We start from the raw sequence: 13,296 nt of genomic DNA on the forward strand, positions 1-13,296 counted from the left end.
ACTCGTGACGATGGTTAGCTGTGTTTGAAAGGTACATTAAGTGCTCACTGATAACAGTCACTCTTCGGTGCAAGATTGCTCTTTTTACCTGTTCTGTAATGCTTGATTTAGCATTTCTTTGTTGACAATAGACAGAGTAAAAGCTAGTAAAGTTTTGTTGAAACGAATATGTTCGTTACTAAGGATAAGAGATAAGAAATCAAACCAGGGTTTATATCATGACGTTACACATAAAATAATTTACTTAACGTTGTTGAAACGAGAAGAAATAAAATATTGAAGTTTATAAATCAGTTGTTACATATAATGTTAGAACCAGTTGAAGTGTAGTTAAATTTTCAGTGCATCTTATTTTTAAAATTTTTACTCCAAAATGAGTGTGCAAAAAAAATAATTATTTTTTGTGTATATGTGTGTGATCAGTTAGTCAGTGTTTTTAGTCAAAGAGAAAATTTAGGTGATCAATTATTAAATTAAAAACATACAGCTATGATCTCATCTGACAGTTGGATATATTATGTTTAGATCAGTGGCTGTTTTGCTCTAACCGAGTTAAGTCATGGTTCCAACACCAGAGGAATGAGAACAACAGCCACATATAATCCAAAAACTCAAGTAAGTCTGGTTACTAGCCGAACTTTGATAGACATTACTTCTCAGATTTTTATTCAGCTGTGAGGTTATCACTGATACTTATCTGTAGCAAAGTATGCTGAAAGATAATTTCAAAGTATGCTTTGCCATCGATGGCACAGTGGTAAGTCTGCAAGCTTATACTACTATAAAATGAGGTTTTGATACTTGTGGTAGTCATAGCATAGATAGCCCGTGCGGTAGCTCTGTGATTAATAACAAACAAAAGTCGTGTGAAATTAATATTATTTTTTGAGAGAACTGATACATCTTTTTTTTTAGTCTGTTGATCTGTATTGGCAATAAAAGAAGTATTTTTAATAAGGTATGTCATTGAAAAGAGGATGTGGGGCGGTATAATTTCAAGAGTGTAATGTGACCTAATTTAACAACCTGTGGGAACCCACCCAATGCACTTTTACCGAATTTTCGTTACTGTCAGTCCAGAAAAAAAATACACTTGAATCTCTTGTTGTTATTATTTTTTTCTTGTTATTAGCCTGAAAAAAAAGTAATTATACGTTGCTAGAAAGCTTATTGTTCTTGTCAAAATAGATAATTTAAATAAAAAGTGTATCCAACTAATAATTTCTTCAATAAGGATACAAGAAAACAATATTCAAACTATGGTTTATTTCGTGGCATGAGAAACATTTCAAAAGGCCTGGTGGTTGACTTGTAATCTAGGGTTGCAGGATCAAAACCCGTTTCCAAACTCTTTCAACCGTGGGGGTGTATAATGTGTTGGTCAAGTGTACTGTTCATTGGTAAAGAGTAGCCTAAATGTTGTTGATGGATGATGTTGACTAGCTGCCTTCCTTCTAGTCTATCACTTCTTCCAAAATTAGGGATGGCTAGCTTATAATAGATTTACACAAAATTCAACAAACAGAAATATTTGATAAATTGGGGAAAATTATAGGAAATAGATTTTTTTTTTCAAATAGAATTTTTTAAACATAATATTGTAACCAATTGAAGGATAGTTAATTTTTTGAATGGACTGGAATTTTATAATTTGTTCTTCCAAATGTGTTTATGAAAATGTTTTTTTTTTGTGTGTGTGTGTGTGTGTGTGTGATCAGTTAATTATGTGGCGTTTTTAGATAGAGAGAGAGGAGCATAACGTAAGGTGAAAAATTACTCAATTGAATCCATACAGCCATGTGGTTGGTGACAGTTTTTATTTTTGTATCGGTTCCTGTCGGGCAGTTAGGAACTAAGAATAACGATATTCCATTCTTTGGTTATTTTAAGGAATTTGTTCTCAACACATCAGATGTCGAAGCTACAAAAGTTTGGGTTGGGAATCTCGGTCAGACGGCAACGCATGCTACTGTTTTTGCACAACTTTATACGCCAGATGGTACGTGTCATGGTCTACATGCTTTCCTGGTACCCATACGGGATCCTAATACTCTTTTACCTTTACCTGGAATCACTGTTGGAGATCTAGGTCCAAAATTAGGACTAAATGGACTTGATAATGGGTAAGGTGTAGATACTATAGATTATGTTTTGTATTAATTAGGACTAAATGGACTTGATAATGGGTAAGGTGTAGATACTATAGATTATGTTGTGTATTAATTAGGACTAAATGGACTTGATAATGGGTAAGGTGTAGATACTATAGATTATGTTGTGTATTAATTAGGACTAAATGGACTTGATAATGGGTAAGGTGTAGATACTATAGATTATGTTGTGTATTAATTAGGACTAAATGGACTTGATAATGGGTAAGGTGTAGATACTATAGATTATGTTGTGTATTAGTTAGGACTAAATGGACTTGATAATGGGTAAGGTGTAGATACTATAGATTGTTGTGTAGTAAAGTAAAACATTTTACTTAATGCTGTGTATCTTGTAACTATTATAATTTAATTTATGCACCTTTAACATTTCTGAAAGTATAAATAACAAGGTTTCCCAAAAGTTAGCATTTTCGGGTCTATTCAGTATTGCTCATTATACCGAGTATTCTTCAAATTAATTTTGTCCAAGTTTTTTTTTTTTAAATCCTCTTGATTTTATTTAACATTTCTATAAAATATTTGCTTGTATTCTTGGTTCGAATTTAGAGTATTCTGAATTTACATGTTGAGGGTTTTTTACTTCAACTTCCTGAACGGGACTTGCTTGTCCTTCTATTTCACCTTTCGGCTGTTATTTGTGTTTTTTCTGTAAAAATGTCCTTACTGTAAGTATTAGGCACATTTTTAAAACAAACAACATATTTCTTACTTTTATAGATTTGTGTCATTTCAAAAGTATCGTATCCCAAGAGAGAATCTTCTAAATCGCATGGGTGATGTCACTCCGGATGGGAAATATGTTTCACCATTCAAGGTGAGAATATATTACCTGTATCGGTTGAGGTTTTCAGAAAGCACAACAATAATAATAATAATACTGTAATAGAAATTTTCTTGAGTGATATTTGAGGAATGGAACCATTGAAATTCTTTAATGTGTTGTGTAATTACAAAATTTGTTTCAGTTAATAATAAGAGTGGATGATGATGAGTGAGGCACATCTGTTAAATGTAACCTCAAAAAATTCATTTGACACTGTATACTCTTACAGCACTACATTGAAAGCGACACTTAACCAAATTTGTTATTACTCATTGAAAAATGTTTGGTGTATGATTTCTAAATTTTTCTAGACTGTTGCGCAAACAAAATGGGTTTTTATGTCTGTTTTTATTTATGGAAACATGATTTTTATGTGCAATGCACATGGTTTTATGTAAAGCACATTTTAAAACTAACTTTTAAGATATTTTCACAGATAAGAGAAGCATTGAACTGTTGTGTGATATACATGCAATCAAATAAACAACTTGAACTTTATTTTTTCACAAAGAATAAGATAAATTCCAAGTGATTATAAAAACCCATGAGTGAAAGCGAAGTAAAATATATTATAATACATCAACTACACTATATCTGCTTTTTCTAGTGCCGATAAGGCCTTTCTCCCAATACCGGGGTGGCTGGGATATGTTGGAAATAGTTGTGGTCTAGGTTCTATGTATCGCCAGTTTTTATGAACAACAGCTCTTAAAGTGTGAATCATACTAAACAAGTTAATTGTAATTATTATCAGTCTTTATTTAAGTCATTTACAAATCAGATTTTAGGTAAGAGTTTGTAACATTATATATGTTTGTTTTAACACTGTTTATTTAATTTTTATTTTATTATTACCTTTTTTGAATTAACTTTACTATCATTCACAAGAACTAATACACCAGGGAGCTAACTTTCTTGTTCCATATTATTTTCGAACAGGTATGAAACTGTTTTGCTTTCTCTACACTTATTTAAGTTAGGCCTAATAAACATACCTAAGTGGTGTTAATGTTTCACTTTTGCCACATTCAGGCTTATAAGCACCCATGTGCATTTCATATATAAACATTTTAACGTAAAAGTGAAATAACTAATTTCTTAAAGATTGTTACGTTATAGAAAACTTACGAGGCTTTAGTAGGTTTGGAAATACCTGAAAATTGTGACTCGGGTTACAGCAGAGACAATTTTTAACACGTCTTTCTCTCTTGTGCCTGGTGTACTGGGAGAAGTAATTAAACCATCAACAGCCAGAGAGTTTATATACAAGTTTCCTACTTTGTGACATGTACATAAATATATTGTCTCACAGAATGACCAAAGCATCAACCCATTTCTCAGTTTGAGGTGGGGAAGGTACTACAAGAGTGTGTTGGAAATTTGTAGGAAAACCATATTTTATTCTGCATTTGTTTTATTTTTTAACAAAATTTGTTACAGGGTGCATGTCTTCTGCAATTTAATATAAATAACACCTCACCAATTTACTACCAAAAATAATTTTATTAGATTTTTAGTTAGATGGTACTTAGAAATGAAATTTGGTAACAACGCTACGCTATTAATTTACAGTTGTTACTTTTAAACTCACAATTACTGTTTTCAACATACTCTCTTAAAGCTTAGTGTAACACCAGCAACATCTGAAGAACAATATACAATATAGTTCAGTTGTTTTAATTAAAATAATTACTATGCTTGTCTAGGTTTAAAACTGACTGAAAAGCTTAAAGTCAAGTTTTAGAGGCAGTTCGAATGGAGAAATAAGATTCAGTTTACAAACTTAAGTGATATATTCTTATTCTTGAAAAGAAGTTGTATTCTGTATAGATAGGCATTTCTCTAGGTTACTATATAAAACTTTTTTTTTTTACTTCTGCAAGTTTTTGACTCTGTTACAGAAGACTTTGATGCACAAAACGTTACATAATGAGCGATTCAACAAAGCCTCCAGTAACGAAGTTAACAGGACTGAAAATAAGAATAACTATTTAGATGGGGTGGCTGTTTTTATTAACCTAGATCTAACTCATGTTTTACTTAGCTTTTCATTCTTCAGCATATTACTGTTGGCAAGGCAAAAGCGTACATGAAGGAACAACAATGTCTATTGGTTAAGATAAACTATCAATAGTTCACCATTTTCAAACATACTTGTAGTTGATAATCCAAAACGGGTATTTCTTTGCCATTCTCAGGACCAAACTGACGTCTAATAGCAGAATATCGAATAGCAATTGGAAGACACTTATGTATGTTAGCAACGCACATTCCAACTATACCCACTCGTCCCATTGACAGGGATCCTAGAGAAGCTCCGAATCTTTTATTAGGGTCCTGGAGAAGAATAACATAACACACAAATAAAAATTCAGTTTAATGAAAGTTTTAGGTTTAAATAAAAAATCTAGACACATTATATTACTATAAAAGACACGTGAACCGATTCATGCACTTCTTGTTGGTTTGATAGAAAATTCAGTTTGTTTGAGAGCTTATACGTTACCACTACAGGAGTCTTCTCTCCAAACAACACAGCCATCTGAAACTGGACGTAATCCTCACGAAATGATTCTCCAAACTTAAACAAGAGGTAGGCTGCTGCCAAATATGGAAGAAGTCTCCATTGCTGCAGAGAAAAAAAACATATTTTTACCAGTTCTTCGGTGCATAGTGTGAAAAGAGAGTACACTAGTTGGTTTGTATTTGTGTGTGATCTAAAAAATTACAATGGATGTAAAATTATTAGAAAAGGATAAATCAGCTTTGATTTTGTTGTTCCTTTGTTTCTCTTGATAAACTTTTAGCAATTTCTTTATAGATATTATTTTATTTGTGTCAAATAGAAATAATTAAGGTATTAATTTTGGATGTTAACTAGCACCAATGCATCTGGTTTTTATTTCTTTCCAGGCAGGTGAAAGTTTCAATAAAGCCAAATTGATGCTAATGAAGTTTCATGGTTCTTCTAACATACTGAAACCTAGATATCAACTTAAGTTTCAAATACTACATGACTGCTTTTCCCTCCCCACGAGCAGAACGGCATCCTTGCAATTTATTGTCACAGCTACTTACAATATGCAATATTTATATTTTTGAATCACCATAAAATACTGCCAAAACATCTGCTAATATTTCAAAATACATGAACAGAAAAAATATATATATATTATATTCAAGTTTTTCAACATTTGTACACTTTTAATCACTCATTAAAAATCCATATTTTAGTATTACATGGTATTAAAATTGAGACATCCCTACAGTGTAAATGATGCTGGTAGCAGAATTTCTTTCCAGTAAAGAAGTTGAGTTAGTTTTCACTACAATAACTACAACTAGATATCATGAAACAAATGTTTCAACATCTTTTCATTTATTCGCCCAGTGTGCTTGGTATAAAGGCAAAAAATATTACCGTCACGACGAAAGCAGATGTATTTCTGATCATTGGACAGTTACCTTTCTGAATTTCCAAAATACTTTGATTAGTTATCTCACAGGTCGATAATTTGTAATCGTCAAACGGTATAGATAGGGAAGTACATCCATATGTACTTGAAATATATTCAAGTATAGAGTAATTCCCCGAGTATTCTTTCCACCGTATGCTTAAGGAATGCCGAGTTGTTTCCATGTTAACCAACAGTATCGAGAGCAAATATATAAATATTAAATATATTTTTATTATTATTGTTATGTGTAATATGATGCAAAATTTCTGGTGTATGTTTAAAATCCCATTAAGGTATTTTACTTAACAAAATAAAAATTGCTATAAAATGAATTATTAAAAATAATATATTTGTAGAATATCAGACCTTTGTTTTTTGGCAATTTTCTTATAAAATTTCAGTTTGAAATTTTAATAATAAACATAATAAGGTTCTTTTTATTCCTTAAATGTTGACAGTCGGAACAAGGAGCCGAAATCCATGCTTTATCTTGTGCATCCAAACCATTGGCAGGATGGATTGCTCGAGATGCTATCCAAGAGTGTCGGGAAGCTTGCGGAGGACATGGCTATCTAGCAGGTGAACTTTCTGCCATCTAACTGGCTGTGTACAAGATACATGAAGCAAGAGTTTAACGCTGAGGAGTTTAATGAATAAAACATCTTTATTGCAATATAAAACTGTATTTACAAGCACACAATAAGATATATTTTGAGACAGTGAATGTATTTTTCAATTTCACAGTGTTCTTAGATAATATTAAGGTATTCAAATATTTTTATTTTGTGCTCAACTATTGTCACTCGCAGCCAATAATATACACTTTACTGAACGTTTTCACACATTTTGAAACGCCAGTCCAATAATATACACTTTACTGAACGTTTTTACACATTTTGAAATGCCAGTCCAATAATATACACTTTACTGAACGTTTTTACACATTTTGAAATGCCAGTCCAATAATATACACTTTACTGAACGTTTTTACACATTTTGAAATGCCTGTCCAATAATATACACTTTACTGAACTTTTTCACACATTTTGAAACGCCAGTCCAATAATATACACTTTACTGAACGTTTTTACACATTTTGAAACGGATGTTAACAAAATCAAATGTGTAAAACTTGAACAGTAAAATCTATAGATGTTTTGTTTTCGTAGCTGCCGGGTTTGGTGGTCCAAGAAACGATAACGATGCCAACTGTACGTATGAAGGTGACAACAATGTTTTACTTCAACAAACAAGTAACTACCTGCTTGGAATTTTACAGCGAAGGAATGGAGGTAAAGTACAGTTCAACCAATATGTACGAAGCTTTTATCACCAGTTGAGTAAGGTTTTGAAGAAAAGACTAAATGCTTTTAGCTTATTTTAGGCTTCACATATACTTAAGGCTGAAAATACTGTTCGAGGGTCCAAACTGATGAAATGATACAGTCTAATAATTATAAGTAGCATGGCTTAAATACTATATTTAATTAGTTATGTATACTTTTACTAGGCATATATTTTAATTCTGATCTATGTAGGTAGCTTGCTTTGATCATAAGTTGATATTAATTTTTCAAAGTTCTCAGAAAGAGCTTTTTTGTGGTTACACAAAAATATTGCTTTTCTTGAAGATCTTACTTTTACATTTGTAAAAAAACTATCTGTAAACACAACTGTTACTGAAAGTGACTGCAGTAAAAATACAATGCTTGTGTGGTTGTCAAATAAAAAAAATGAAGTATTTCTTATTCTAGGTAATGGATCCACCTCTCCATTTGGAAGTGCTAACTTTATTAATGAGATGGACATCACTCTGCAACAGAAGCTTGTGGTTTCCTCCGTAGAAGACATGCTGAATGTAGAAGGTGACTAATGTACTTGGATGTGTAATTAGCTCAATTCCCGAAAGGAGTTTGAAGTATGAGAAGATGTTGTTTGTAATATATATTTAAATGTACCTGGATATTGGTGGTCTTTACATAAAACGCTCTCTCGTCAATAAAAGTGAAATAGTTATTAACTAGTCATAATTTTGTTTCTTGTAAAGTAGAATCTGTTGGCAACAAGTTATTTCTCACCTTGTGATTAATTACTTTATTCTCTGTCATTATCTTAGGTTATCCAGTGACTCAATGATTAATCAACTGGTTAAATCTGAAAATTTATTAATAATTAAGACTTATGAGTGAATAAAGTTTTTGCTATATTGGAATGGGTGAAATAGTTAAAGTTTATCACATAAAGTATTAGTGTTGGTTTTAGGAGGTCATTTGTTTTCTGCATGTGTTTGTGCAACTTTAGTGTTTCAGTCTAATGCGTGATTACTTTTTGTGTTCACAGTTCTCTTAGGAGCGTACCGTTGGCTCTGTTGTTATCTGTTACGAGGCAGCGCTAACAAGGTGAAAGCGGAACTAGCTTCAGGAAAAGACAGTTTCACGGCTCGTAATGATAGTCAAGTGTACTTTTGTAGAAGTCTTGCACTTGCATACATTGAGGTAACATCAACATTTAAATGATCTTTTGATTGTTACGTTTTCAATAGGATTAGTCTTTTTGTGCGACTTAGATGTTCTAGTCCTTAACTATGTACATTATCTGTCGACACCAAACAAAGTACTTGCATTCCACCACTATATGAGGCCTATTTTATTCACTCTTCTGAGCAACACTGAGCTGTAAATTCTGTGAAACTAGTCTGTTGCAGTGGGAGTAGCAAATGAAAGAATAGGTGTATTCTTTTATCCTTCACATTTTTTACAGCTGTCATAATATTATGGTTTGTAAATTGATAAGTAATGTGAAAATTCACTGAAAATCATTTTTAACTACTATTAGATATTTTTAGTTATAAAGCTTTAAGTTAGTAGAAATTTACACACACACATATATATCTGTGTGTGTGTGTGTTCAATATCTCCAAATACAAATGCTCATTGTAGGGACTAATATTCATTGCAATTCCATCTGGATTGTCTTGGAATGCTCTCAAAAGTTTGCAAATGTAGTTAACTGATGCTGCCACTTAGTGGCACTGCTGTGGTTTTATGTTCTTTCCCACTGGCAAGCTTTTGTTGTTATCTGCCTGTACTGTGATTCACATTGTTTCTTGCTTTATCTGTAAATATTTTCTACATCCTAAGTTATGGTTTCTATTTCTAGCAAGAAATCAATGTTTTTATACAGTTTAAGGTTTTTACATTTATTGTGTAAAACTGTTATTTTGATTTATAAAGCTTTTACTGTATTAAATTGTTTGGCTTTTGTAACTCTTAAAAATTGTTAGCTGTTTGTACAGGAATCACCATGTATTGGTGGCGACTTTGGACGAGAAAATCTGCTAGAATTGATCCTCACGTAAAAATATGCATAAGTTTAGGGTTCAGACTCTTTCTTTGGAAAACAAAAACTCCCACAATGTTATTACATTGTTGATAAGTCTTCCCAAAACAAGGCTGTTTTTGTTTGTGGCCATTTAATTTTCACCTTGTTTTACACTGTAAGAATAATTTTCAACACGTTCATGAGAACTACTACTCTCTGTGCACATAGTAGAATCAACGGTAATTGTTCTTCATCTGTTTCTTATGGCTTTCATTGGTTGAGGTCCGATCAATCCTATCTAAGGGTGTCAGTCGCAAACCATTCAAGACAGTGGAAGTGGTTACAATAAGAACAAAGCATCTAATTCTTACTGTTCCTTCTGTTTGAAGGTTGTCTTGTCCTCTTTTGGGTTCTAATGTGTTTTTTTTTACTTCTCTTTCTGATCACTTTAACTTCAACAGGATCTCCATCATGATAACATCCTCAATATTTGTATTTCATCCCAATATCACACTTTCCAATCTTGTAGTTGCAATTGAGACTAGGATAAACATGACTTTCAAACAGACACCCAGGGTGTATAGACTAGTTTAACACCGAAAGCAGGTATTCTATAGTTAAAAACGCAACAGACTTTCACCAGAATTTTCTCACAAACATGGGAGAGAACTTGTGTTCCACTGCAAGATGTGAACTGATGACATAATGTTGGATTGTTCAAAAGCTCTAATAGTGTATCTGTCAATGAAAGACAGTTTTTAGTACATTTTATCATGTCTGATATTGTGATAACCACAACAGCCATTAATGTCTGCATGATCCGCTTCTGATGTTAGGTTTTAATTATTGAAAATATTTTTTAATTTTTAATTGCTGTAGTAAACTCTTCTACACACAACTGTAACTTTAGCACCTCAGAAAAATTGTTTTAATTTCTCAGATTAATTGTATAGTGCCACCTATCTGTGAATTGGAAGATATGCCTATGAAACTATGTTCTCATATCTGTAGATATTACAGTTTATAATTAGTACGATTCTGCATATACTTTTAGGTAGTAGTAAACTTTTTAGTTGCTATAAGTAATCGGTTATAAAAGTATAAACCTGACATTCTGTATAGGGAAAGTATTAGTCATTCTGTAACAGTTTTTGTTCATGTTCAACTAAAGAGAAATAAATAGATAATCTGTAAGTTGATGGACATTAAATAGTTCAAATAATTGTTTTATTTTTCTTTTAATAATTTATAACGGTGAATTATTTAAGGCTTTGGTGCTAAATAATAAATATTGAAATATCAAGAGTTAAAACTAACTGTTTCCAGTCTTGGTTGATACCAGCACTCTGTAATCTACACTTGTATGCTAAAACTAGAGCTAGCACTAAAAACCCAAAGATTCAAATAAGAACAATTGATCTAGTTATAAAATATGATACCCAAGTTAGTTTGACTAGAACTAACCACGTTGAGCAATAGTTCCGTTGTAAACCTTGTAAATCTATTGGTTTAAAATATACTAAGTTCTAGTTACAATTTAGTTTTATTATTACTGGTTTATCCAAATGATTTTAAGAAGAAAATTTAAAAAAATATACTTTATGTAAAGTTTATTAATTTTCATACTTTGTAAATGAAAAGTTACAAAACACTGATATCGTTAGATGTACAGAGGTGAAAGTTACATCAACTTCATGTTTCATGTATAGATGAGAAAGTGAATAATTGAACATAAATACAAATATTGACATGTTTACTTTAATAGCATACAATTTTGGAGCGATTCTACAAGTTCATCAAAAATGCCAGTGTAGAAAATTCCTTGTTGTCTGCACTGTACAAATTATGTTTGTTGTATGGCTTGTGGAGTTTAGAGAAACATCTGGCTACATTGTACGAAGGTAAGAATGTGTAGTAAAGCCAGTGAGGGTGTATAGATCTAGTCTCGAGAGACTTGGATGAAGGCGAGGAACTATATAATCTCATAGCATAATATTCATTCACTATATGATTTAAAGTAGGTACTTTTCAGGGCTTTATTTTGTAAATTTGAAATAGTTTTTCCAATTACATACATCTTAAATGAATGAGGCCTGGTGGTTAGGGTGCTTAACCCACAATATGAGGGTCATGGGATTGATTCCCTGCCACCAAATATGCTTGCTCTTTCAGCCATGAGAGTATTATAAAGTGATGGGCAGTCCCACTATTAGTTGGTAAAAAAGTGTCCCAAGAGTTGGGTCTTTCGCTGCTAAATTAGGGACATCTAGTGCAGATAGCCCACATGTGGGTTTGTGCAAAATTCAAAGGAAACAAACTTAAATGAAAAGTTAAAATATTATATTTTTTTTCATTACCTACTTTTACCAGTATTTTGTCTTTATTATTATAGTGTTTTGTTTTTTGACAGCTGAATAAATTTAATTTTCTTTTATTTTCTATTTGCATGTTTATGTTTAAAAATGTTGCAAGTTTTTTATCTACATAAAATCACAATTCCAAGTTCTTTTTTTTATAGCAAATTAGAAAATAACATTGCTCATGATCAGTAAAATAGTAGTAATTGGATGGAATTTTTTTGTTTGTTTGTAAACGGCAAGTACTAAAATGTGTTTCACACGAGAAGCGAACGATTAACATCAAAGCAATCGTCATACACTGTTGTCGATGAACCATATTAATGACTACCGAGGTTAAATAATCTACTAAACTGAGAAAGTAGTTTATAGGGTTTTGTTTGCTTGAATGTCTTTAGATATAATCGGGAAAGTCTATTGTATGTGATTACAATTAAAACAAGGTATCAGAGTGATATTTGGTTGGAAGTAATTGTCTGTATTTCTCTAACAAAACATTAAGAACTATCCGAAAATGTGTTTCCTACTGTTCTGAAAATTTAATAATGGCAATATTTGTCACTTTGGTTCGTGAGGAAATCAGAAAACTAACTGTAATGTAATGAGGGGGGGTATCTTGCTTTTCGTGTATACGTCAAGAAAAGTAACGTATATCTGATCCGTGTAACCACACAGGGGGATATGCTGTTGGACCAAACCCTGCAGTGTTTGTAAGAGAAGGTGTGCTGAAACTGTGTGGACAGTTGAAAGATGATGCTGTAACCTTGGCAGATGTCATTGCCCTTCCAGACTTCATCTTAAATTCGTCTCTGGGGAAGAGTGACGGCAAGGTGTGTTTTTTATTGAACTTTCAAATAATTAAAGTCCATCAGACTTTAACTGTAAATATTCATGTCCCTTGGTGGCATTATCATTTGTGAAACCTTGCAGTTAACAGTTTTCATTTGGTGTAAGTTTTGACATTTATGTTACCTGAACCTCCTACTCTGTTAACATTTACAAGATACGGAGACAGAGAGAGAGAGAGAGATGGCTCTTTTAACATTGATATGTTCTTTGTCTTTAATATTTGTTCAGATTTCAAAATCTAAAATGAATCTAAGTTTCAAATGGACAGCAACTGGCTATTGTAGAAACCTACAAATGTAGAGGATGACGTTTCG

At 32.1% G+C, this 13,296-nt stretch overlaps 1 protein-coding gene across 1 annotated transcript in view; it reads left to right on the forward strand.

Moving 5' to 3' along the window:
* LOC106462555 (peroxisomal acyl-coenzyme A oxidase 3-like) overlaps nucleotides 1–13,296 on the forward strand; it is a 21,945-nt gene that overhangs the window by 7,675 nt on the left and 974 nt on the right. Inside the window, exons 5-13 of the mRNA XM_013922491.2 lie at nucleotides 526–615; nucleotides 1,891–2,123; nucleotides 2,892–2,988; nucleotides 6,914–7,034; nucleotides 7,625–7,747; nucleotides 8,210–8,320; nucleotides 8,796–8,950; nucleotides 11,542–11,677; nucleotides 12,809–12,963. Coding sequence (XP_013777945.1) covers nucleotides 526–615; nucleotides 1,891–2,123; nucleotides 2,892–2,988; nucleotides 6,914–7,034; nucleotides 7,625–7,747; nucleotides 8,210–8,320; nucleotides 8,796–8,950; nucleotides 11,542–11,677; nucleotides 12,809–12,963 — 1,221 coding nt within the window. The remainder of the gene's footprint in view (nucleotides 1–525; nucleotides 616–1,890; nucleotides 2,124–2,891; nucleotides 2,989–6,913; nucleotides 7,035–7,624; nucleotides 7,748–8,209; nucleotides 8,321–8,795; nucleotides 8,951–11,541; nucleotides 11,678–12,808; nucleotides 12,964–13,296) is intronic.

The sequence above is a fragment of the Limulus polyphemus genome, unplaced genomic scaffold (assembly GCF_000517525.1).
Source record: "Limulus polyphemus unplaced genomic scaffold, Limulus_polyphemus-2.1.2 Scaffold1197, whole genome shotgun sequence".
Lineage (NCBI taxonomy): Eukaryota > Metazoa > Arthropoda > Merostomata > Xiphosura > Limulidae > Limulus > Limulus polyphemus.